Source organism: Acanthochromis polyacanthus, chromosome 15 (assembly GCF_021347895.1).
Source record: "Acanthochromis polyacanthus isolate Apoly-LR-REF ecotype Palm Island chromosome 15, KAUST_Apoly_ChrSc, whole genome shotgun sequence".
NCBI classification, from domain to species: Eukaryota; Metazoa; Chordata; class Actinopteri; family Pomacentridae; genus Acanthochromis; species Acanthochromis polyacanthus.
In genome coordinates, this window is record NC_067127.1 from 21,864,363 (window position 1) to 21,892,258 (window position 27,896).

General features: G+C 40.5%; 1 protein-coding gene across 4 annotated transcripts in view; it reads left to right on the top strand.

Annotated features, from left to right (window-relative positions):
• Nucleotides 1-6,254: 6,254 nt before the first annotated feature.
• ltbp1 (latent transforming growth factor beta binding protein 1) overlaps nt 6,255-27,896 on the top strand; it is a 176,225-nt gene continuing 154,583 nt past the window's right edge. For all 4 annotated transcript variants that reach the window (XM_051959796.1, XM_051959798.1, XM_051959799.1 and 1 more), the window contains exons 1-2: nt 6,255-6,907; nt 15,698-15,768. In XM_051959796.1, coding sequence (XP_051815756.1) covers nt 6,564-6,907; nt 15,698-15,768 — 415 coding nt within the window. In that variant the 5' untranslated portion in view covers nt 6,255-6,563. The remainder of the gene's footprint in view (nt 6,908-15,697; nt 15,769-27,896) is intronic.

Here is a 27,896-nt window from a genome sequence, read left to right on the forward strand (position 1 = left end):
TCACTTTTCTCCATGGAATGTGTCCGTTTATTTGATGCATTACAGGACTCAGGAGCACTATTAATTCCTTTCTTCATGAACCTTACACGTACATGTCAAAGAGCTGCAGATAAGAGATTCTTGATGTTCTGTGTTTAGTTACAGGTATTCGGTATCCTGTAATGCTAATATCCAACTGTTAAAAGTACAGTACAATATGGTAATTTCTGCATTTGCAAGACCAGCTGCAGGATTTTAACAAAGCAATGGGATATTGACAAAACAGTCAAGTCCCCAACTTGATGAAGCCAGCTAATCATGCTCTCAGCTAAAATGAGTTCCACATGTAATTATGATATTATTTTCACAGGAAAATGAGATGTGTTATGTAAGACACACACACAGACACACACACACACACACACACACTATGTTTTTCTATCATTGTGGGGACTTACCATTGACTCCCATTCATATCTAACCCCTAACCCTTACCCTAACCCTAAACTTAACCCAGACCAAAACAATGGCTAACCCTAAAGAAACGTTTTTGCACTTTTACTTTTTTCAGCAACAACAACATGGCCAAGAAAACACTGTTTAAACTTGTGGGGACCGAAATGAGGTCCCCACAAGTCACATTGTTTTCGGTTGTCCCACAGTTGTGGGAACATTTGGTCTCCACAAGTATAGCCAGCACCTGACCACACACACACACACACACACACACACACACACACACACACACACACACACACACACACACACACACACACACACACACACACAAATCAAAGCACAGACACTGTGCAAGGCAGTAGGTTGCCTTTAGGACCAGCTTTGGGTTCTGTGTCTTGCTCAAGGACTTGAAAGGGGCTGGGAATCAAACGGCTGACCCTCTGATTAGTGGATAATCCACACTACTACCTGAGCTCCAGCTACTGTGTAAATACTGTAAATGAGCCAGTTTTACACCAAGGCAGAGGCACAAGCTTTTTCATTAGAAATGATATGCTGCCCTGAAGCTTCACGCAGTGACTCATGTTGAATAATGTGCCTGAAGGCTGCCAGAATCAAATTACCCACATATTGTACTGCTGGCAGGGTTGCACAGTAAGTGGTTAGCACTTCGCCTTGCAGCAAGAAGATCCCTGGTTCGAATCCCGGGGTGGGCCTGGGATCTTTCTGCATGGGGTTTGCGTGTTCTCCCTGTGCATGCATGGGTTTTCTCCGGGTACTCCGGCTTCCTCCCACAGTCCAAAAATATGCTGAGGTTAATTGGTTACTCTAAATTGCCCGTAGGCGTGAATGTGAGTGTGATTGTGTGTCTGTATATGTAGCCCTGCGACAGACTGGCGACCTGTCCAGGGTGTCCCCTGCCTTCACCCGAGTCAGCTGAGATAGGCTCCAGCACCTCCCGTGACCCTAATGAGGATAAAGCGGTGTATAGAGAATGGATGGATGGATGTACTGCTGACCACATTACAGCAGCAGTGCTACCCTCCACTGACTTTAGACTGCCTCTTCATCTAAAGATTCTATTGTAAATCTCTGACTGTTAGCAAAATTGTCTTGTTTTCATGCCAGTATAGGAGCTGCGGGATGCATTGTTCTCCACCATGGTGTCTTTTGTTTGTTTGTTTCAGTACTATGCCAGGGAGGACCTAAAGTTAAGTCAGAAATGCCTGAAAAGTGACTGTAAAGCCCCTTGCAGAAAAATGAAAGACTTCAAGACTTTACGATCCTCATCAGTGTATCATTTTTCTTTTCTGCAGCTGTGGCCACAGTGGCTGGAGGTCAACGTTTTCCAAGACAGAAAGGTTTCTGTGAGATCATCTGGCTTCCCATCATGGGCATTTGTCCTGGCTTGTGTGTTTATAGTTGCAGGGTTGAGACAGGCAAAGTAGCTATGTGCCAAAATAATCAAAAACCCTAAAACATCAAAGAAAATACTGTTCTGCACCAAACCTGCAGGCCAGGTGCTGCACCATCATACTACTGTGACTATTAATAAGCTGATAAAACAGACTTCTTCATCACTGTGTCTGTATTATTCATTTTAACAGTGAGACAATAGCACCATCATGAGATCAAATCAGAAATAATTTGACATATAATGCAGAACAAAACATAATACAACACTGTGCAATATGAGTAACACGTAAAATTATTATAGTTATTATGAATAATAATCACAATAAATAGGTAAAGTAGAATACAGTGGAAATATATGCCCACTGAAGATGCTAGGTTAAAACAAGAGATAACAAGGGTTGAACTTTATATGCAATTTCCTCACCTCTAAATTTTCATCACATTCTATAAAATTTTCAGTCACATTATACAAGTTGTAACAGATCTAATGGATATGATTGGCTTGCTTTTATCATATACTGAAATAACAAATTAATTTGGAATAAAAGTTTCCAAAAAGATTTTATCTTTCTGCCTCTTTGTTTCCCTGTCAGGTCTGGCAAATTTATGTATATTTATCTAATCAACAAGTATTCAAACTAAATAAATTACTGAACATTATCAAGGGGAGTCTTATACTTATAAACTCCCCTTGGAAAAGCAAACTTGTGTGGCACAATGCAGCAGCCAGATCCCCATTCTGCCTGCTCTGTTGCTGGACAGGACAAAAAACAAAACAAAAACAAAGATTTTATCATGTCTGCATATAGATGATAGATAGATAATAGAAGATGCAGTGTTAGCAGAGCAACAGCTTCGATGCTCCTGTCTGTCCACTCAGAATAGAATCAGATCTGACCGGTGGGTCACCTACTCAATGGAGGCAATCACTATCGTTATGCACATAAAGCATAGAAATACAGACATGAAGTGCAAAAATATGCTTCAGGTCACATTTATGGACATGGGAGAATATCAGAGGTATTGTTCTGCATGTGCAGACAGCTGAATTAATAACATGCAGCAGCAAGGTGGAGTGTATTTGTTCTTCCCAGACATGAGACACAGGACTGAAAAATGAGCCTGAAACACTTTTGTTGTAGACATGCTGCCAAGCGCACAGAACTGGGAATGTTCTGTAGAAAAGTTGATTCACAATTAAAGTGTAACAGACAACATTTGGGAGTTATCGATGCAAAAGTTGAATCATGTGCAGGTTTTTTGACTGGTGACCCTGCGTTGTCGATGCGATACAGAGCCCATGTTGGCATTCCTACTGTAACGAATGACAGTCAAGTGAAGTAGGGCTGTAATTTTTCACGGAGTTTTAAAGTAAGTCTATGTGTGGCCCCGTGCAGCATTCACCTAATTCATGTTTCTTCACCTGGAAATGTTTGCTTTTGTGGTTACAGAACCAGGCTGCTACCTTGTGAAACTACCTCAGCATCGCACAGTTGCTGCAGATTTGTTGGCTGCACATCAGTGATGCCAATATCCTGATCCACTACATCCCAAAGATTCTATTGGATTGAGATCTGGTGACTGTGGAAGGCATTTTAGTACAGTGAACTCCTTGTCATGTTCAAGAAACCAGTTTGAGATGATTTGAGCTTTGTGACATGGTGCATTATCCTGTTGGATGTAGCCATCAGAATATTGGTACACTGTGGTTATAAAGGGATGGACATGGTTATCAACAATACTCAGGTAGGTGTTGACATTTAAACAGTGCTCAATTGATACTAAGGGGCCAAAAGTGTCCCAAGAAAAAATCCCCCACACCATTACACCACCAGCAGCCTGAACCATTCATACAAGGCAAGATCCCCTTTCTTCCCCATTCTGATTCTCGGTTTGAACTTCAGCAACTTATCTTGACCAGTCATCAAAACCCTAGCTTGACTTAATAGATCTAAATTGTGAGTATAAGCTGATGTATTGTATTGGTGATACATTTCACACTGTTTTGTTCTTGCTAGCTTAGTGTTATCTTTAACTATGATAAACAGCAGCGACAACCTTCAGGCAGCAACCTTCCCCACTGGAAATTTCAAACTTTGCAGAGGATTTGGATTTTGCAATAAGGCAGCCCTGCTACTGCGAATTATCCATTTTATGATAGTGCTCGCTTCCCCCAGTACAAATGTTTCACCAAAACAATTCACTCATCACTATTTTCAAGAACCCTTTCTTAGGCCCACCCAGGACGATTGTGATTGGTTTAAAGAAATACACACACAAAAGTCTTTTCCCCCTCTACCAGAATGATAGTAAGAGGCAGGTTTTGCAAGACTAGAGAAAACTAAGTCATCCAGTTTGGTATGCGGTGCGGTCATGAATAACAAGGATCCTAGAAATGCAGTCGTATAGCTGTAATTAGGAAACTGTAAGATAAAATAAAACAAGATGTTACGATCCAACCTCTAGGGGTTGGCTGGATAAAACAAAAAACAAAGTGATTTATTGCTTAGTGGTGAATGGAACATAAAAGTGATAAAAATGAACACAAAACTGGTGAGTGTTGCTAAATCAAAGAACAAACGACAACAAAACAAAGGCTAACAGAGTTTCCAAGTTATCTAAACCCAAAACAACTAAACTCCCTAGCCAAACTTAAATACATCAGCAACACCCACCACCAGTAACAAAATCTGATACAACTGTGCACAAAATGAACTAAAAACTGGTGCCTCACACACATTGATTACAGAGTTCACAAAGACTCTAACACCGAATGGCTTATTCACTAAATTGGCGGTCTGCTACCTGGAGACCCAGGCTCTACGCCAAAGTAGCAGCCACCAACAGAAGCCCAAAGTGTCTGTAGAACTCACCAAGTGTGTCTACAGACCGAAGGGTCTGCAGTACCCACCAACCCAACCACACGTACGTACCTACCTACAAACTGACACACATTAAAATACAAACAAATTATCACATACAAAGAGGTTCTAGGGCAGACTGATCACCAATACCAGCCTCCTAGACTGACAGCATGGTTGCAGGTATAGCCTGCAGGTGTGGCGATGGCTGTGTCTGGTTGGTCAGAGGTGGAGGGGAGCTGGAGGGTGGCCCAATCAGGAAGGTCGGGAGGCGGGGAGAACAGGATTGCAATGCAGGTTGTCAATTCCAGTTGGAATGGCGGACAGCTGGTGTTCTAGAGAGACTCTGAAACAGCCACAGTTGAACTCACACATGCAATCTCCCCACACAAAGGCCCAACAGGAAACCACCCAGAAACCAGACGGCACACAGATACCCATGGCCGTAACACAAGATAAGATAAGATAAGATAAGATAAAACAAATTAAGATAAAATAAAACAAGACAAGATAAATGAAGTTAAGATAAGATAAAACAAATTGAGATCAAATAAAACAAGATAAGATAAATGAAGTTAAGATAAGATAAAACAAGTTAAGATCAAATAAAACAAGATAAGATAAATGAAGTTAAGATCAGATGAAACAAGATAAGAGAAGATAAGATAAAACAAGTTAAGATAAGCTAAAACAAGTTAAGACAAGATAAAACAAGATGAAATAAAACAAGTTAAGATAAGATAAAACAAGATAAGATAAAAACAAGATACAAGAAGACAAAACAAGATAAGATAAAACAAGCTGAGACAAAACAAGATACAGGCAAGATAACAAAAGAAAAAACAAGTTAAGATAAAATAAAACAAGTTAAGATAAAATAAAACAAATTAAGTTAAGATAAAAACAAGATAAGATAAAACAAGCTGAGACAAAACAAGATACAGGCAAGATAACAAAAGAAAAAACAAGTTAAGATAAAATAAAACAAGTTAAGATAAAATAAAACAAATTAAGTTAAGATAAAAACAAGATAAGATAAAACAAGTTAAGATAAACAAGATATAAGATCAATTGACATGATTGATAATGTACACACATTTATGTTAGTACAACCAAAACCTTATTGAGAGAAAAGGCCAGTGTTTACATGATGATGTTAATATGACTCATTCTATCACAACATTAATAATATTTGCTGCTGGGCCTCCATCACTGCCACTTGCTGAGGAGTGACTCAGGCCCCATTCTGCTGTGATATTTGTGGAATAAAGCCAGTCTGCTGCTCTGTTTCAGAGTTCACTCATTTAAAGTGGAAGTCAGTATCACCTTACAGAGGCCCGGCCGGAGAATGTGTGTGTGGGTGTGTGTGGGTGTTGAGGTGGGCCAGGCAGTGAGTCTCTGTGCTTCGGTGCGGGTCCCCTGACACCCTTGGGCCCCAAGAAGCAAACGTTGTCGGGGTTGGTGTAGCTCCCCCTCCTGACGTCACGTCTGGAGGCAGGCTGCTGCTCACCTCCAACAGAGAAACTTTCTGGAGTTCAGGCTGCTGACTGAGAGCCAGTCAGACTGCAGCAGCCGGAGAGGCTCAGCGACAGACAGACGGACAGTTGACTGCACCAGAGCAACATTCCTACATTACATGCCCTGTTTTATTTAAACTTTCACAACGACTTTCTGGGCCACCGTTAGCTTGTTCGGTGCTTTGGCACGCCGGGTTGGAGGCTGCTACAGGAATATGTTCAGGAACACACAAGTTTTTCTCACTCTTTAAGAACTGAGAAGAGTTTTTACACAACTTGGACATTTTTCTAACTCCAGCAAACTTTTCTTTACTTTGTCGTCGGCGTGGACATGGCTTGGAGTACATTTGGCCTCTTGCTTTTCCTCGGTCTGGTTCTCTCTCCGGTCCGTGTGTCAGCAGAGCGGCAGCAGACTCAGAGCGGCTTCAGGAGGCTGTATGTGCTGCAGCCCGGGCCGGGGCCGGGGTCGGCCCGAGCGGACGGTGCAGTTCGAGTCAGCTCCATCTCGACGCGGCATGGCCCGGACAGGCAGCCGCACACATACAACGTAGAGCTCACCGCAAACTTCGGAGGGCCGGTCCGGACCCGCAGGATGGGGAACCAAGCGGCCACAGTCCCGCAGCAGCAAGCGGCCGTGAGGCAGAGCGAGCAGGAGCAGCTCATGAAGCTGTCCGGGTAAGAGGCTCTGGATCAGGGTCAGGAGGGAGGAGTGTTGGCTGCTGGGGAATGACAATGAACTTCATGACTTCTGGCAGATTTATCACAAACCAGGCAGTTTCGAAAAGATTTCTAAAGTTACATGTAAACAGCTGGGCACTTGTATGCTGCACTAAAGGATATGCATGCTGCTGTATAGCACACACAGAAGTTCATTCTCCAGTTAACAGAGGATAAAGTGTCTCTCCTTCAGTGTTCTGCAGCACAAAATACATGTGTCTTTATTATGAGGTGCTGAGGTGCTCTGACACTAATTGGAGTTGACAGTGTTGATTTGAGAGTTTGCTTGCACTCTCACTGTGCAGGTCAAACAGTGTGTCACCCGTTAAATGGACTATGTCTGTCTTTGGATTAAATTAATCCTGATGATATTGCCTGACTGCATTTGCTGGATGCCAGATGCACCCTAATTATTTCTGAACTCAAAGGCGCTATTCACTCTGGGCTCTGTGAGAGAACAGACGACTGGGTATTCTGTTGGTCTGGCTCAGGTATTTCTTGTAAAGTAAGCTGAAAATAGGAATGAAGTATACAGGAAAGTCACACAAGAGACACGGTTATCTGTTAGCAGTTCTATAAGCCCTGCACACTCTTAGGATACCCACTTTGCTGTTTTCACTCCTGCCTGATTAGGCCTCTCCTATGTGGGAGGCTGCGTTGACTGACCCTCCTCTGCTGCACCTGTCCAGACCTGCTTTCACTGCACGCCATTCTTCATATACAGAAAACTACCGCAGACTGTTAGACGTGCGCTCTTTGGAAGTGACATCTTTAGGGGGATAAAACAGCCAATCAAAATCAGAAACTTACATCCCAACTGCTTGAACCTATTCTACAGATATGTGTACAGACTGTGTATAAAAGATGGACGTAACCATCATGGTGTCACCAACTGATTTGTGCATGACTGTTTTCATGGCTTGAGTTGAGAAATTGACTGTCATCTTGCTTTTCTTTGTTTGGCTTTCAGCTTTTAATTAGCTAGGGTAGTAGAGAGTAAGGCAGGAAGGTGAGGAGAAGTATAGGGGAAGGACCTGCAGCAAATTCAAACCCAGGGCCGCTGTAAAGCCCCTATTCATGGGTCACCTGTTTAACCACTTGGATCAGACACAACAGTGCTTATTGTCTTATTTTACTCTAAAGAGGGGAAAAATACAAAACAAACACTGTGTTGTGTTCCAAAAGATTTGAAACTAGTGATTGAGACCATAAACTTATTAGGAAAAGGCTCACTGAAGTTACAAATCAAACAAGCTGTTTGATAATTATCTCTTAGACTTCTATACAGTCAGACTTCTTTTTGCAACCAGACAAGTTGCCCCCAGCTGCCTTTAAAATGAATGCAGGTTTAAGGCACTTGTGCATTGGCTTCACTTTTCAGACCTGGAGGCTACATCTGTGTTTTATATGCAGCCAAAAGCTACGAAAAATGGAGTAATCAAAGTGTGTTTCTTGTGATACCTGCAGTGTGAAGAGTTTTAGTGGAGCTTTAGAGTCGTGACAAGGTTTCCATGAGATCAGTTGTCTTGAAATAGTGACATTGTGCTGTAAGAACAGACCATTAGGCTTCTTACTGCTTCACTGAGTACACTGACCTCACATAATTGCATTATAGTTCCACCCAGTTTTAACCAAACATAGCCGAGGCTTTTTAAAAATTAATGCCACCATAACACTGTATCGGGGGAAAAAGAAAAACTGACCACAAAATCAAACGAAAATCTACAGATGCTCAGAAATGTCCACCAGATACATCTCACCTATTTGCCCATCTTTTGTTTAAGGCTGAACTTCCCATTTTAAATTAAGAATTTACAGTTCAAGTGTATTATGTATTTTATGTTCACTGTCTTTCTGTTATAAAAAATACATATACAAGGTGGTTTTAAAAAATCACATGGCAACTTTCTGGCAAAATTAGATTTTCTTCCCTTTTTATTCTCTCAGTGCACTTGCATTAGTCCATCAAAGATCTGGATGTCTGAGAGCAAGCTGAGGTGAAAATAGAGAACATCTCAAATACAAAAGACAATGTGAAATCAATACACAGAGATCACTGTATTGCACTACCATGTAGCTACAGTAGCCCAGAATGGACAAACCAAATCCTGGTTGTAGAGCAGGGGTGTCAAATTCATTTGAGCTCACGGGCCACATACAGCCCAATTTGATCTCAAGTGGGCCGGACCAGCAAAATCCCAGCATAATAACCTACCTATGAATAACTACAAATCCAATTTTCCCCTTTGTTTTAGTGCAAAAAAAGTGTATTCTGAAAATGTTCACATCGAATAAACTTTCTTTTTAGGATAAGAAAACTTTGTTGTCATTATATACAGTGTACAATGAAATTCCAGATGACTTTCTCCCTTTTAAACATATAAGATAAATAAGTTAATACAAAATTAAATAGTGGAGTAAAAGACATGAATAGAAATCTTTCCAAAAAAATGCACAAAAAGAACTGTGCAAGTGGCAGCATTGAAAAAAGAACAGAGCATTGAAACAATGATATAGTGGCAGATGCAGTGTTAAACATTATGAAAAACCTGAAATTTCAAAAGAAAAATAATTGGGGGGGAAAAAGCTAAGTTTCAACAATATTATACCTCAGTTTATCATTTCCACATTACAGCTTACAGATCACAGTGTATCTGCAAAAGCACAAAACATTTAGTCACAGCTATCTGGAACTGAACAATATAATACTTTATGATCAAAAAACTTGTCAGTTATAGTTTGCAATTAATGTCTTCTCTGTCATTTTTTTACCCTCTGGTGGGCCTGTTTTGGCCTGCGGGCCATATGTTTGACACCACTGCTCTAGAGAGTGTCTTCCTGTTAGAGAACATAACAGGCTGAAGTTCCTTAAAAGACAGGGTTTGATTTGGATGAAACTTAAGCAGTCTGGTTTTGCACTTATCATATAACAGCAATATATAGAGTTATCAACTTCACTGTTGTTAGAGTCAGATGATAGCAGATCTCCTTTGCCAGGTCATTCCAGCAGAAACGCTGATGTAAACGATAACACGAATGGGGGCTGCGTTCCAATTAGGTAAGGCTTTTGGTATTGTGTGTGTGCTAGCAGGCTAACATGACTTAAGTGGATACCTAATGGAACCCAGACATCATTAAGGCTATTAATTACCCTTGTGCGTTTGCTGCTGTGTCACAAATATCCTGTTTTACTCGTGTCCTAGTAAGACGCAACAGTGAGTCAGCCTCAACGCCAGGAGCCTAAAAGTGAATCAGCGAAATGGAATACAGCTGTCATTTGTTGATTATTTACACCTGTGCTTTACTACTACAACCTGCCAGTGTGTCTGGTGTGAAAATAGTTTCCCACAGCTGTTTTGGCAAAGGAGCTACACCTTATCATTCTCGTTGGTTCACTGAGCAGAGGTCTAATTATCCTAAAGAAGTTAAAGGGGAACTTCAGTTTTTTCAACCTGGGGTCTGTTTCCATATGTAATTTCATACATGTGAGTGATGGAGAAATGAATTTTCGACATAGCTCTAGTATTTAGCCAGGCAGGCAGCTTAGCAGCTCAGCTAGCAGCTCAGCTAGCGAAAAGTATGGGGCAGCTGGCCCCCCCGCGTCAAAGTCCGCCCTAACGTGCTTTTTGTCCCACACTGACCAGCTCAGATAGTCTCAATGAGTGTCCCACAACATACTAGAGATGAGAAGTGAACGAAAACCTCCACATTACCTGGCGATCGCTCTTTGTTGTGATCTGTATCCAAAGCTCAGGACGCTAGAACGCAAATCTCGTTCCGAAATCGCGCGAGAGCTCGTGCCAAAACACCGGTTTTGGCACGAGCTCTCGCGCAATTTCGGATGTTGTGGGACACTCATTGAGACTATCTGAGCCGGTCAGTGTGGGGCAAAAGCATGTTAGGGCGGACTTTGACGTGGGGGGCCACCTGCCCCATACTTTTCGCTAGCTGAGCTGCTAGCTGAGCTGCTAAGCTGCCTGCCTGGCTAAATACTGGAGCTATGTCGAAAATTCATTTCTCCATCACTCACATGTATGAAATTACATATGGAAACAGACCCCAGGTTGAAAAAAGCCGAAGTTCCCCTTTAAAGGATCCTTGTAGGGCCTTTAAAATAACCTGTATGCAAATTAAACGAAAGGAAGATGTCAATGATTTGGTCTATTCTCTAGTATCTGTGGATGAGATCTCTAATTAACAAATGATCCATTCCATTCAGGGCAGGTAAATTCTGTGTTTACTTCCAGTTAGACTGAAAACAAATGATTATAATTGTTCAAGTAAAATCTGAAGGAAGCCTACGCTTATTGCCCCTGTATGCACTGTTCGCAGGCTGTTTGTGTGACCACTGTTTATCTCTCAACTGCAGAGGGCAAAGTTAGTATGACAGCAGATAAATGGGGAAAATGCCAACTGGAAATAAACTGTAATTGTCTCTTGAGATACAGATTTTTTGTGAAGTACTGGCTACATTGACTGTAGAATACGCTAAATGTTTTTTTTTCCACGCACACAGACTATATTTGGATGGCACCCTTTGCTTAAATATTTTTTTAAGTTACTCAACATTTCTGCATCATTCATCATAAACTTTTCCTCATGACTATAAATCTTATCTTACACCAGGGAAAATGGCTGCTAAACCATATATTTCATTTAGTGGCACACTCGTAGAAGAGTCCACTGAAATGCCACTCATATTTTAGCCATTGCTTGTGCGGATCAAACTGTGGGTGTTCTTTGTTTAAAGATCCTAATGATTGCTTACCGTGACTGATGGCCTTGTAATGGTTTACTGCTGTGGTTAATTTAGCATGAACAGAAGCATTTTTATACATTCATGATGATCTTGTGTAAGACAGATTGTAACCGCTTTTCTTTTTCTGTGCACAACAGACAGACTAGTGTATTTGTTGCAGCCTATTTTTTAAGTGTGGCAGTGATGTATGTATTTTCATGCAAGGCTACTGCAGACTGAATGTGGCCTTACATGATGAAACACTAATGCAATAGAGGCTGTGCAATTTTAGAGTCAGTCATTTTGATTTGTTTTTTGCTCCTTGTGTGCATTTACATGCTTCGTAATGATGTTGCTTGGACACTGAGCCGTACAGTAGTCTTGTGTTACACTTACTATGGAATAAACCCAAAATGTCTCTGTTCAATCTGAAACAGACAGAATGAGAAGGAAAACAAGGCAGGACGACAGCGCAGAAGCAAAGAAACAAGGATGGAAGCAGCCAAGAAAATATTAGTGTTTGAAGAAAAGGGTGTGAGAGACACTTTCAGCTTGTCTGTTCTGAGCTAATACAATCAGTCTATAATACAGTCAGTCCACTACTGTTGGCCTCATCATGGGATTTCCAGACAAGTGACTAAAGCAGGTGATTTCTCCCCATGTGTGTGTTTTATCTTTTAAATCACCATTACAGTAGGTAGGGTTTTGTTCGAGGTAGGAGTCTTCAGAGTAAAAGAGGGAGAACAACCAGTAGGATGATACAAGGCCACCCGACTGTGTGTGGTCCAGCAGCCTGTCCTCAGCTGCTCAGTTTGTGGCCTGGCAGAATGTTTTGATGTGTGATTAGTGAATAAAGTACAGCTGTGAATTTCTGTCGCCCCCATTGAAAGCAAATGACTCTTATCTGAATCATTGCAAGGCTACACAATGCTGCAAGGATGAGGCGGTGGAGTGTGTGCGTCTGTAGAACCTGTTTTCATGCCCATCTGCGACAGAAATGAGTTTTTGTTACTATATGCAGCAGGTGCTGCTATTTTTTTCCTTTGTGCAGATTGTGTCAAAGCCGCTTTTTTGTTATCCGTGTCTTTTTTTGTGTTACGTCTAATTGGGTGCTGACTGAGGTCAAAACACGACAGCTGTTTTAAAGCAAATACTTTACAGGTTTTGAATAAATTAAAGGCAAGAAGTAAGCAACTCATACACTACTATTCAAAAGTTTGGTGTCACTAAGAAATGTCCTTATTTTTAAAACAAAAGCATTTTTTTTCAATGAAGATAGCATTAAATCAATCAGAAATGCAGTCTAGACATTGTTAATGTGGGAAATAACTATTTTAGCTGGAAATGGAATATCTACATAGAGATACAGAGGAACATTTCCATCAACCGTCACTCCTGTGTTCTAATGCTACATTGTGTTAGCTAATGGTGTTGAAAGGCTAATTGATGATTAGAAAACCTTTGTGCAATTATGAGAGCACATGAGTAAAAATGCAAGTTTTCATGGAAAGCATGACATTGTCTGGGTGACCCCCAACTTTTGAACAGTAGTGTATATGCAGTACTCTTTTACAGCTAACTTTCTAGTGTTCGAGCTTCTCACCAGCACATAAACAACCCTCCCCCACCCACTGGGGTCGACTGCAAATAAATCCCTAAACTGTGGCAAACACTTCAGTGTTCACTCACATCACCTCACTTAGACCATGACGCAGGTCAAACCAGCACTGGCAGTGTGTGTGAATGGATCAGTGCATTTCAGGTGACCCTGCTTCACAACCCTCTTCTTGACTTTGATGACAGACGTCTCATCAGAGATGAATGTTACTGAGAATTGAACATAATTTTTTTTTTTTAATTTTTAAATTTTTTAAAATTTTATATCCCTTATTAATCCCACGAGGGGAAATTCTGATTTTCGCATATCCCCCCATCTTAACAATAAACAACAACAAAAATAAACTGAATTCCTTTAATTTTCTCTGGAATCTATTGACTCTGTAGGGACATTAAACACACACCTTTCCTCTACATGTTCAAACAGGAACGGACGTTACAGACATTTAACTTCTCATTCCATCAGCGCCATGGAACTTCAACAAACATCTTCATCTGATTTCTGGAACCAAACCTGGACAGAGCGCAGGGTGGAGCACACACATTCACCCATTGACACACACCTTCACCCAGTCACACACTGATGGCGGGAGCTGCCATGCAAGGCAGCGAACCACGCCCCATCAGGAGCAATTAGGGGTTAGGTGTCTTGCTCAGGGACACCTTGACATGAGCACGACGGGCCGGGGATCGAACCGGTTGCGAGACGGCCACTCTACCCACTGAGCTATGCCGCCCATAATATTTTTTACCAAGTGGAAAAAATAGGGATGAACAAAACAAAAGAAAAAGGTGGACATATATACAACAGAGAAAGGAAAAATAGTGCAATGTTTTGATGATCTGAAATAGAGTACATTGTATCCTGTTACTAAGTATAAAGAAGGCTCTATGTTTACATGTTAAAAGAAATAATGATAGCAATAGTAGGAGAGCAGGTGGTTGTTGCCGTCAACATTGGATTTAGGAGAAATGGGCAGGTGTGAAGACTTGAGCCACTTTGAAAAAGGCTTAATCATTATGGATGACTGGGTGTATCTTGAAATGTGTTGCTATGGTGTGTATCATCTGATGGTTGTCTGAAATGGGACTAACCACGAACTGACAACAGGAGACCTAGTTTGGTGTTACTTGTGTCACCACCTTTATCTGTGAGTATGTGAGGGCCTGTACATGCAAAGTTTATTTTGGCATGAATGGTACTTGCGCTACTGGAGCAATAGTGCACATGCTCAGCTGTAGCGTGTATGTGCAGAATATGTAGATATGACATAATGCGTGTGTATACAACAGGGTCTTCCAAGCCAACAACTACAGAAATAGTGCAATAACAACTAGTCACATGTAGGTGTTAGCAGCTGTCTGTCTGTGTGGTGGCTGTAGGCTATAAACTGACATGCACATGATGCATTCGCTTGCTTCTGCAGGGACAATGTCAGTGCAGTACTAAACATTGTATGCATATGTGGGATTGTTAACACCATTCAGCTGTAAATCCAGCTTCAGTGTTCATCAAGTATTCAGTGTATAAATCACCCGTGCAGAGGACAACCTGTGATAGCTGTCCCATACAAATGGGACCAATGCAGTCTGAGCACCTGTTCAATACACCCATGTCTTATATGCTAGGGTTATCTGTCTCCGCCTATAATGTGGCTTAATTCTCCTTTATTTTTCATCATAAACTCCTTAAGAGGTTCAAGAGTCGGTGGCTCATTTAATTATTTCAGTCACTCACTTTGATAATGATGTGAGTTAGGAATTTTCAAGTTAGTCATGCTTCCTACAGCCTGATTCAGCCAGGATCTTTTCCAAACCAAACGTTTAAGATTCAGGTTGGCTCTTCAAGCCTGTTTTTTTTTGCGACCACAGTTCCAGGACAAAAAAGGGAGATTTGTACGGAGAGACAGAAGAGCCAAGTCATATTTACCATCACAAGGCCAAACCACGTCTCATGAGCTCTGTGTTAGGGAGGACGTCCAAGTCTGGAAAACATCCGGTGAGAATTTGTAGAGCCTGACAGATCGGTGCCAAAAAGCCAGTAAGCTATGGTGCAACATTTAGATAATGACATGATTTGTCTGAAACTTCTCAAACCCTGTTGACGCCACCACAGGTGTTAAAATCCTCAAATTAGGTATTTTTTATTTTTTTTAACCTGAAACCTAATAGTCTTTTCGAAAGTCGAAGTCTTTTAGCATCAGCAAGCCAGAGCTGAGGCACGTTTTTGGACTGACTTTGCAGTTTAGTTGGGATCTTCAAAGAGACAGGGAGGGTGTCCAAGAGAAAGTCCGACATCAGTCAGCGTGTTCTCCTCTCTGTTGGCATGAGTCACATGTCTGCATCTTTGTGTAGGGTTTTTTCATCTGCATCTGCTTGTTTTGTGTTTGCAGGGTGAATGTCTGTGGAGGGCAGTGCTGTCATGGATGGAGTAAAGCTCAGGGATCACAGCGGTGCACAAAGCGTAAGTCTTCACTAAACTTTCAACGCAACGGCATCTCCGCTTTAATACAGCAGCTCCGAGCTGCGCATAAACATTGGATGCCAGCCAAAATGCTTCAGGTGTAAACCATGTTCTTTCAAATGGTTGATAACGGCTTTGAAGCCCTGTACCACTGTTGTGTCTCTAATTTTCTTTGTCATTATACTCTTCTCATTTTAAAATGTGTTATTGAGAATATTTTATTACATGTTATTCTATTATTTCCTAAAAATTAAAACTCAGAACTAATAGCTGAACAAAATTCTGTCTGTATATAATCATCAAACCATTTTGCCAATGTCAAGGAAGTCGGAACCCACTTCTTGTAGTGTTAATTGATTGCTCTCATATGAAGACACCGCCATCTTGGAAATTGGGAACATCATGTTCCCCGCTGTAAAATGTGTTTTATGTCTCTGGACACACTTTACATCTGTGAATGATTGACCTCCTCTTTAGAGTTATATAAGGATGGTATCTTAGGAGAACGTCTGTAAGCTTTTCTGGCAATACCATCCCTTTCTTTATCTTTAAGGGCAGTGAACAGCAACTAAATGCAACTATTTGATTTTGTTTCTCAAACTTCTGCCCATTAATGTATGTCTAATAATGCAGCAGGCATAAGGCCATTTTCCACTGCACGAACTTGTGGGCCATTTTAATACAGTGTGAACCTTTAAGCGTATTCCGACCACACAAGCTTTCTAATGGAACCTCTTTAAGGCCATTTTCAAGAGAATTAAAAAGTACTTCAGGGAAAGTACTTCTTAGTGGCCACAAAAAAACTGCTGTGCAGATTTTGACACTGTTGGTTGCTGATTGATTAAACTCAAAGAGGACAATGAGCACATTTTCTCTGGTGTCTTAATGTCCTTGTTGAGGAGCGGTCTTCTCCTCTCACATCTCCAACAGCAGCGTAATATTTACCAAGTAGTCTAATGTAACATACGGTGCTGTGAAAAAGTATTTGCCACCATATAGAAATCTTCTGTTTTTGCATATTATTCACAATTAAATGTTCCACAACTTCAAACTAGCATTTATTGAATATACAACAGAGATAATCCTAGAAACACAAAATGCAGTTTTTAAATAATGATTTATTAAAGATTTGTTGAAAACCTGTCACCTCTGTGAAAAAGTACCCCCCCCCCAAAAAAAAAAAAAAAAAAAAACTTAATTACTGGTTTTCCACCCTTGGCAGTAACAGCTGCAGTTAAATGTTTGTTCCGGCTTGTGATCAGTCTTTTACACCACCATGAATGAATTTTGGTCCACTGTTCTCTGTGGAATAGTTTTAATTTGGCCACATTAGATGGTTTTTGAGCATGAATTTCCTTTTTGGATTCAAGTCTGTACTTTGCCTCTGCCCCTTCAAAACCTTAATTTTGTTCTTTTTCAGCCACTCAGGTGGACTTGCTTGTGTGCTTTGGGTCATTGTCATGCTGCAGAAACCATTTGCGTTGAGCTTTTGGTCATGAACTGATGATGAATATTCTCCAGGAGGATTTTGTGATGAGCAGAATTCATGGCTCCATCAGTTTTGACAAGTTGTCCAGGTCCTGTGGAAGCAAATCAGCTCCAAACCATCACACTACCAGCACCATGTTTCACTGTATCATGTTCTTCTTGTAGAATGCAGTCTGAGCTTTACACCAGACTCATCAGTTCACAGGATGTAATCCCAAAAGTTTTGGGCCTCATCGAGGTATTTATTTGCAAATACCAGACAAACCTTTATGTTCTTTTTGGTCAGTAGTGGTTTGTACCTTGCAACTCTGTCATGGATCCATTTTCTCCCAATTTCTTCCTTTTTGTGGAAACATGTAGACAGACCTTAACTGAATACAGTGAAGTCTGTAGCTCTTTCAATGTTTATCTGGGCTCTATTGTAACCTGCTGGATTGGATATCGAGGCACTCTTGGAGAAATGTTGGTAGGCTGACCGCTTCTGGGAAGGTTCACCACTGTTCCGTGTTTTCCCCATTTGTGGATAATGTATCTCACTGTGGTTCTCTGGAGTCCCACAGCCTAAGCAATGACTTTATAACACTGTCCAGACTGATAGATGTCAGTGACGTTTTATCATCTGCTCTTGAATCTTTTAGAACGTGCTGTTTTTTGAGGCCCTTTCGCTGCTTCACAGTGGCAGACAGGTTCTATTTAGTGATGTTTAGATTCAACAAGCCTGGCATGAATCCTATGTGGATGTGACTGGTGAAACTGAATCCACCTGCCAAATGAATTTGATCATTTGGCAGATTGATAGCTAAGGGGACAATTATTTTTTCACATAGGGTAAGATATGCTGGGCAGCATTTTTTCTTCAAAAAATAAAATCATAATCGAAAAACTGCATTTTGTGCTTTCTTGGGTTATCTTTGTCTTAAATTAAAATTAGTTTGATGATATGAAACATTTAAGTGTGACAAATATGCAAAACTAGAACATTTCTCTATAGTGGCAAATACTTTTTCACGACACTGTAACTTCTTTTTCCTAGTTCCCACTTGCTCATAGAACTGAAGTTATTTGCTGTTGCTATTTTCGACTGTTCTGCTGCACTTGGAGTTAATTGATCAAATATAGAGCTAGACATAGGAAGTTGTCATTCCACACATTGGTTTGTACAGTAGTCAGTTTATAGCCCAGAGTTGCACCAAGTAATTGGGTGCCACATTTTCTGTTTGGAGCATACACCACTTACTGGAAGCATCAACCACACACTGACTAAAGTTAACTGCTTTACCTGTAATATGCTAACAACACATATACCATAATCAAGCGCAGTCATTAAACTTCTAAGAGTCTCCTTAGTGTAACTTTTCAACCTCACACACTGTACAACTGTGGGAACCTTTAAACTTTAACTGGACTCTCCAGAAGTTGAAGGCAGGGTGATTTCAGGAGCTTGGGGGAGCCAATCATCTGTCACACTACAGACTTCAGAGCACTTCCATAATCCTTCAAATCAGAAACAAAGCAATATTTTTCAAAATGACCCCCAACTCACTAATAAGAGACCCTGAATTTAGAGACTGAGACCGTAATGATTCATAGAAAAAAGATCATTGAGGTAATGCTTCTAAAGGGAAGATGATGCTTTTGTGTGGGACTCGGTTGAAGTTGGGATTTTGGGGGCCAGCATCAAAACCATTCTGATGGGGGTGGCAATTTTTTTAAAAATTTTTTGTCAGGGGAAAATCAGGAGTGGACTCGGATGCAGACACACTCAACTCAAACTCAAGACCATGGCAGTTTTTAGTGAATAGGTTTGCTTTGTTTGTTTCATTTATGCTACACAATTTACTTATTTCTAATATCTAACATTTGTCACAGTTAAATCCCTTAAAATCTTTACACCATCTCCATCATCCAGTACGAAACAGCTTGAGAACACTCTTCTGCTGCATCTGAACTGCATGTTGGATGGTAGGATAGTGTTGAATCCAGCTGGTGTTGGGGGTGTACCATTTGATGTAACTTTCTGAAACGGTCTATTGACATTCACAGCTATTTCACACTGGGATTGGCCAGCTATGAGATTTGAGGCAATTTCGAGGTGGTTAAGCAAATGTAACACTATCCTCGTCTAAATCTTTTGCTAGATTTAACGCTTGGTTATATATTAAGAGGTGATACTAAAAAAACAAGAAATTACCTTGGTTGCTGACTGCGATAGCCAGCCAACATTTGTATGTTGTACTTCATGGTCACTTGTGCTTGTTTTCTCATGGCTGTAAATCTGTTCTCAAGCAGTTTCGACTGCACACACATTTTTTTTTTTACACTAATGTTTTATAAATACGAAAACATTAATGAATCCCGTGATCTGGTTAATATGTACTTATACGTGAAACCTGCACAAACATGCATTTCATGAATGAGGCCCAGTGTCTAGACGTTTTATTTTTTTCAATTGGTGCCTGTCAAGTCATGAGAAGACTGTTATTATACTGTCCTACTGGCGAGAGAGCACATGTCTCAGAGTGAAAAAGAAACTGATTTGAAATGGATTATACCTCTTGGCCCAGAAACACTGGGCAGATCATTTTCTTATTTGCTGGGTCTTGCCAACTCATTTAAGAAGTAAACTGCTTTTCTCCAGTGCTGTGTCCTTTTGAGTTCCTAGTGGGAAAACTGTTGTGATCTCTGGTTAGCTCCAGGAGTTCCTATATGTTCTGTAGCTCTCACACTGTCTGGCTTTGCTAGCCTTTTCATTTTAAATTATACTCTAGGTATGTCATCTTCACTGTGATGTATTGTATAGCAGAGGAGCCATTAGATAGAAGATTCATCGTGACAGGTGGTGCATTGTGTTTGATAAAATAGTGACCATCATCACAGGGCTTTGGGACCCACTGTTACTAGTGAGCTAAGTGCTGCCATTAGGGATGCAAACCTTAAACAGTCATGACAGCATTTTCAATCAATGATCAGGTAATTATTATTGAGAATGAAGTATAAAGTACATGAGTCCATCTGCTGAATTTCTTTGGACCATGTACATGACTTTTGCATCAACATTACATATTTACCAGCCACTTGGCAATAGGAATGCTGTCCTAAGCAATCCTGGTTGGTCTTGAGAGTGTGAATGTGTGTCAGAAGCCAGTAACTGCCCCAGAAATCTTATCATGGTGGCCTGTTACTGTCTAAACTCCAAAAATGCTCTCTGAAAAGATAGTGTTCTTTGAGTTCACATATTTCAGTCGGACTTTAGTGCAAATGCTATACAATCTGACAAGCCATGCATGGTTCCCAGAAGATAAATTCTAGTCATTTTGAGGTTATCTTGACTTTACTCCTCCTACTGTGACTTCATAACGTCAGTTCATTCAATGGCTTGATATTGTAAATGACAGTAGTTGTAATTCCATGGAATTTTCTCTGGTCCATGAAGGAGAAATCCTGATATCTGAATGACCTCATTGGCTTTCCTCTAGTGTCACCCTAAGGTCAACTTTGCACACAAGCTACTGCGACAAAATCATGCATCAACCCACCTCTTTTCTTTGGCACTTCACGTAGGTTTGTTGTTTTCATGTGCACGTATATTTTATCTGGGATGGGCAGTCCGGTCTGTTTAGCCTATTTATTTATTGTTCATGTTTTTATTGTGTATTTTGCTTTTAGTTCTATTATATTTTTATCCAATTCTATTGTTTTTATCTTAGTTTTAATGTTTTATCTTTTGATCATGTTTTTACGCTTCTGTACAGTACCTTGGTCAACTCTGGTTGTTTTAAAGTGCTTCATAAATAAATTTGATTTGATCAACAGCTGCTCATAGGATGCAGCCTGTGTGGTTTGGTTGATGTTGCCTCTTATCTAGTGCCACTCTCAGGTAGCAAAATAAGGAGGACAATCATGCAAGTCTTTCCTCATCACCTCTGAAGATACACTTCAGCTTTTCTTCTTGGTGTGAAATGTTTTTTAGTGCATGTGAACTGCCAATATCAGCTGGACACTTGAAGATATGCAGCATGGGTGGAGAAACTCCTTTTGTTTATACATGCACAGGAAACATTGCACAAACTCTCTGGACAACGACCAATAGGGGACATTCCTCAGGGTCTCTGGCATGGACAGTCTGTCATCTATGCTTCCCACTGCTACATACCACAGTCAGTTCTATGGGATTCAGTGAACAAAGCTGTATTTTCTTTTTGGGCCAATATATCTGCCTCGAAGGAAAATAGTATTATAGTATTATAGTATTTCAGGTGGTAAGTGATAGTTATACTAGAGCTATTATTTTTTCAATATTGCAAATGAGATAGACACTGAGCCATAGATTTCCTCCTATCTGTTGGTCAGTAGTGATTGAGAAATACGATATACAGATTTATTTTTAACAGAGTTTAAAATGTTTTGCTAGTGATTCAGCACCTCCTGCAGAGTGTGTGTGTGTGTTTTTTTAGACGTGCATACCTCTTTTAATACTCACAGTTGATCCACTTTTAAGGGTGGAAATCTTTGGGAGACTCATGATTACATTTGATTTTAATTCTTTACTCAGTTGGAGGGTCCACTGTGTTGCTTCTAATATTATCACCAACAGTCTCTCGTTGCGTAATTATGTAAAATGATATGTAGGTGCAGGGCATTTGAAGTCAAATAGACTGTGAGCTGAGTTTTTCTTGTTCTTTGCATAAATGTCTGAAGTTTTGTAAAATGTAACAATGTGATTTGGTCACTCAAGTTAGTCTCTGGGTGATAGCTTACAAAGTATTCACAAAAATCCTTTACATTTATCTTTCCAAGCTAGTTATCTAGCTGTCAAACACAAAATGTGTCCAAACACTGCCTTTTTAAAACTACAAGATAACTCTAGCATGCATGCACTGTGCCTATGCAGTTAAATTCCACCTTTTTCATTTTGTCACCCTGACTTTAGTTGCTAATGATTTTTTTTCAGCCACCATATCCACCTTAATATGTACAAGATGGCAATAGAGGTAACATCGCCTCCAATCTAGCCAGTACTGCATCTATAACTACATTATTGAGCATAAGAATTTAGACCTGTTCTGTATTCAACAAAGGTAAACAGATTCTTGCATAAACAGTCTGTAAAACATGTAACAATTGTATCATTATTAATATTCTGTGGTGACTTCAAACAGATCTCCCTCACTATAAACAAGTGACTGAACAACTGACCTGATTTTGTTCTGGTTCTGGCCACAGGTCAGATTTAGTCGCCGTGCATAAAGGGTTCTTTCATGTTGTCACTTCAACCCCCACATCCTCTGTGGACCTAACCATGACAGACTTTCTTTTAATGTTGAAGAACACAGAAGAAGCAGTCGAAATTTCACTCTTGCAGTGTTTCCAGCAGCCTGTTAAATCACTCGTTCTATACCAGAGCACAGAAAAGACCCAGCTATTTACAGATATAGCTAGAATCTATTTGTCCCTCTGTATATGGTTTACGTTGTTATTACTTCAGACTTGTAACCCGGTGTTATTAATGGCCGTCAGTCAGGAATGTTCCTTGTGTTCTTCCCTGACCCCAATAAATAACAGAAATGGACACAGATGTAGGTTGGACGTTTACTTGTTGATGCAGAACACTGTTTCTGTTTGCCTCTTTCCTTGGCAGTCATAGTTGACAACATGTGATTCAGCCATACAAAACTCTTCTGATTCAGGAGAAACGATCAGGAGACATTCTATCCACTCGTCCAGACTGGATGAAGTCAAATGTCGGCAGATTATTGAATTGCGGGGCAGACTAGCGCTTTGTCACATCCACTTTAGGTGACCATACCATGGTTGTGTCACTGACAAAAATAGCTCTGCAGCTTTATTTAGTTGCTCAGTTGTTTATCTTCCTTCAGGAAAGCTGGAAAACATGAGCATGAAGAGTGGTGTGTGGACTTCAACATGTTTAAAGGGTATGAATTTAAATAATGAAACTTGCCCAGTGTCACTCATTTCCATGACTAATCTATAAGAGAAGTCTTTGACAGAACATCATTTACTCTGATGTAAGGCTTCTTGGATACACTCATTTCTTTTTAATAGAATGTTTTGCTTCATTTACAAGAGACACAGTTTGTTGACATGAACGCACCACATGTGTGAAATGAACATGAGACAAACGGTGAAAAGGAAGATTTTATTGCAAAAATGAAACTTTAGTTGTGGTGCTACATCAAATACTAATCCAGATTTTGGCTTAGGGCTGGGCGATAAATCGAATTAATTCGATTAATTCGCCTTTTTAAAACCTTACGATTTGAAAATTTGCCAAATCGTAAAATCGAGGCGAGCTTAATTATATAACAATACAGATTTTCTTCTGCCTTTCACGACTTGTGCACTGGTGTTTGCTTCCGCCTCTCACCTCCTTCCGCCAAAATACTCACATCCCCGTCATGGCGGACAGAACAGCAGACAAAGAGTTGGTCGCGAGAAAAGAGCCTCACGTTACATCGATTATATGGAAGTGGTTCGGCTTTGGCAAGACTGACACAGAGCAAACTACAGTCATGTGCAAGGTTTGCAAAGTAATGTGAAAACGAAGAGTAGCAGCACAACTAACCTCTTTTAGCACCTCCAGCAGAGGCATCCTAAAGAATGGGAAGAGTGCCCGCAGCTACGGGAGTGCGGCAAGAGTTGGTCGCGAGAAAAGAGCCTCACGTTACATCGATTATATGGAAGTGGTTCGGCTTTGGCAAGACTGACACAGAGCAAACTACAGTCATGTGCAAGGTTTGCAAAAGTAATGTGAAAACGAAGAGTAGCAGCACAACTAACCTCTTTTAGCACCTCCAGCAGAGGCATCCTAAAGAATGGGAAGAGTGCCCGCAGCTACGGGAGTGCGGCATGGCTAGCACTAGCCATAGCAAACAGACCTCAAAGAAACAACAAAAATCTATTAAAATCGTAATCGTCCAAGATGACTACAAAAAATCGAGATTCTATTTTTTGGCCATATCGCCCATCCCCATTTTGGCTTACAACAATTAAATGAACATAATCGACTGTAATGCTGAAATTCACACTCAGAAACCCCTGCTCACAGAAGATAAAATCACTAGTTTTCAGACTAGAGGCTTCTCCGTGCACGACTGCTCAGTTTGCATCTACTGTAGTCTGAGAGGGAGGCATTTAGGGAACATAGACAAATTACAGTGCCTCTCGAAAACAGGAACAAGTGAGATGTTTTGGGAACAGTTCTTTGCATATTTTACTTTGAGGACATGTACTGAATTCAGGTAAATATTGTTATAATTTTTAATGTTTTTTTTTTTTGGCTTTATTAGTAGCTGAGAGGCAGACAGGAAAGTAGGGAGAAGAATGATGGAAAGACCTGTAGCAAAGGGCCGTGGTCCGGAATCAAACCCAGGAGGCTTCATCAGATTACCTGCTTAACCAACTGAGCTACCTGTATGCCCACTAAAGCTTATTTTAAGTCTTAATTTGATGTACATTTGTACACTGGATTGAAAAGGGTCGCAGTGCTCTGTTTTTTAAATGAAAAGTGCAGTAAAATGATTTGCCTCTAAAGTCACCGAATAATCGAAGAAATTAATTGTGATCTCAATCAAAATATTCGTCATTGTAATTTTAGCCATTATGCTGCAGCCCTATAACCTGGCAATAGCCAGATTAATAATTGTGTAGTACTTGATAGTACTCCACAATATCAATCTGGGACCGCTCCATGTAAATCCGTTGGGAGGAAAGAGGCACGGATTGGACAATGCAACAGTATGTCCCGCCTCTGACAGGTTTGTTTTTAGCCAATCGCGGGATCTTCACAACGAGCGGAGCCAATTGGTAGATTAAACTCTTACCAAAACCCGTAGGTAAAAAAGCACAAACATCTTTACCATCCAGAAATGCGCAAAGCGCCTCTCGTTGTTCTTCCTTCAAAGAAGTGATAGGAGATTCAGCTAAAACTGACTTAATAGCAGCATCTACACGATTGTTGTCCTTCTTCTTCTTCTTCTTTTTGTTTAATGGCAGTTGGCACGCAACTTTTAGGTGCATTACCGCCACCTTCTGGAATGGAGTGTGGGGCAGGAAGGCCCCAGCCGATCGTTGTCCTCCGTTGCCATGTTTGTTTTGACAAAACTGTATAATAAATGCAAAGCCAGATCTACATGCCATCGAAAATACACTATTCTGGATGCCTTTACCAGAGCTAAACCATATGAAAAAAGGTTTAAAATGTTTACACTTTCAAGTAAAAGGTCATTATTTAGCTTTTTATTTTTATGTTTTGATGGAGAAAATGTTTACTAGATCTCCAAAGTCACTGCAGACAGACTGCTTCATTCTTTTCACACATTATTCACGTCATCTTTGTCTTCAAACATCAATCCCTGTATTTTTCACATTGCACTGTAGAGTGCAGAAAAGCAGTGTATTGCAGTTTCAACAGTTTCCAGTTTTGTGCAGCTCTAGCACATAAATCCATTTAAGAATTTCTCATTTTTAGCTCAAAAATGACAAACGGTAGCGATAAGAGGTCAGCATTAACTTTCAGGGTATCTTCATAATAGTCCAAAATAAAACATGCTTTCTGCAAGTTGGTGTGTGTACTCTGCCAAAGCATGAAAAAGCTCTGCTCTGTAACGCCACTGTAAAATGACAGCATTAGCAAAGTGAAATACTTTTTTGCTAGTGAATTCCACTAGCTTTTGTGTTTTGACTGTAAATTTGCCTGTGGAGGAAAGTCCATGACAGTCAGCACTCCTTAGTGTTCTTTGGTCTTCAAGTCAAAGCTTTGATGTGTCTGTGTTCATTATCCAGCTGCAGCATGAATCCTTCTCCACAAAGATGCAAACCAGAAGGTGAAGTAGGTCTCTGAAGAATGGAGTGCTGCTCCTCCCCGGTCAGAGTGGAGACGATTTGCTGCAGGTGTTCAACTCCAGTTTTGCAAACATCCCCAGACTTGAATTCCCAGCAGCATGTTTTACTTTAGGTTTGATCCACTGTGATGTTTTAGATAGCTATGACTTGATATTAAGAAAGCCCCGCTTTGTTCAGAATAGCAGTCTGACTCTTTCACTTAGTTCTGATGCCATGTTTCCCGCTATCACAGTGCAGTTTGGTCCACAATGTTTTACAGAAATATTCTTCTTCATTTTACATGCCAGAACTCTTGTTATTTAAAGTTTCTAAATCCTCAAACTTGTTGATTATTACTGGGTTTGCATGAGAATATGACAGATTTTTTGGTCTGTTTATTTATTTATTCAGTAGGGACAGTGCACATTGAGTGTCTATTTAGACAGCAATAGACATAAATATGCCGGATTATAACAGCAATGCTAATTTGCATCCGCAGTCCCTAGGCAGGTAAAGAAACAAAAAACATAGCAGTGAAACATAGAGTAAAACATAAGACAACAGGTCACAATAAAAGGACAATAGGTCACAAAAAAAGGATAGTAGGTCACAATAAAAGCACATTACAAAAAGTACACAAAGAAGTTAAAGGTCAGTGATCACAAGACTGGTTCACTTTTTGTTGTATCACACTATAAGCAGCATTTAAGTATTCCTAAATGAGTATTAGCTTGGTTTTCAAATGAGCAAATACTCTGCTGACAAAGGAACTCTAATTGATAATGTACTTTAGTGGTGGAAATGTGGGTGTCTGGTGTCCAAAGGAGATATGTTTACAAATCTTGTGTTCGCCCTCATTATAAATGGAGGCGATACAGAATGCTGGCTCCTACTAATGTGCTTTGATATACTGCTGGTTCATGACATTGTTAGAGATTTTTGTTGTTATATCATTTACAGATTCAGTCCTAAATGTTTTATCATTCATTCATGCAGTATGCCTTTCTTAGGTCCATCAGTTGGGTTTGGGTTGAGTACAAAGCTAAAGCATTGCACCAGACCACTTCTGACTGATGCTTTGACTCTCAGGCTCCTAGAGGGTGGCTCTAGATAGTGAAATAGTTGTAGAGAGTATGAAGCGAATAGTATTTCTTCCTCATCCGCTTAGGTCTTTTACACATGGCAACGTCTTACCAAAAAAAGCACAAGGCTAATGGCGCTCTCTCCTTCCCTCCTCCCCTCCCACAAACATCTTTTCTCCATGTGGGATGGCTAGAAGAACACCTGGCAACTTGCTGACTCAAATGATTTGCTGCTCATTGCCTTGTGGCCAAGTCCATTATAGCTCATTATTGTGTCCATCAGCGCGGACGCTTGAGGTCTGTGTGCTGAATGCATGTGTTATGAAGTGAAAGGAGAGGCACAGCAAATGTTGAGCAATGTGTCTGACATTTCAGTTCACAGGGCATTGGGGAAGTCAAGTCAATTAAGATGTGACAGTCGCTGGGTATTGTGTCTGGTTCCTGTCAGTGCTCACCCTACTTAACCACAGCTGCAGATATGAGCTCTCTGAATTAGTTACCCAACAACGGAATGATTTCCTGCAGCGAGAGCTAATGGCCTACTGCAGGTAGTAGCGTCACTCAATATTTCCTAGGGTTGTTCAGTCTCATTGTCAACAGGAGAAGCTGATTTTTCTTGATAAGGTGTATGTTGTAGCTTCCTCTTGCTCATTTTAATGGTTTTCCTTTTTGTAAAGAAAGGCTTCGCTGGTTTTTAAGATAGGAACAAGCCGCTGC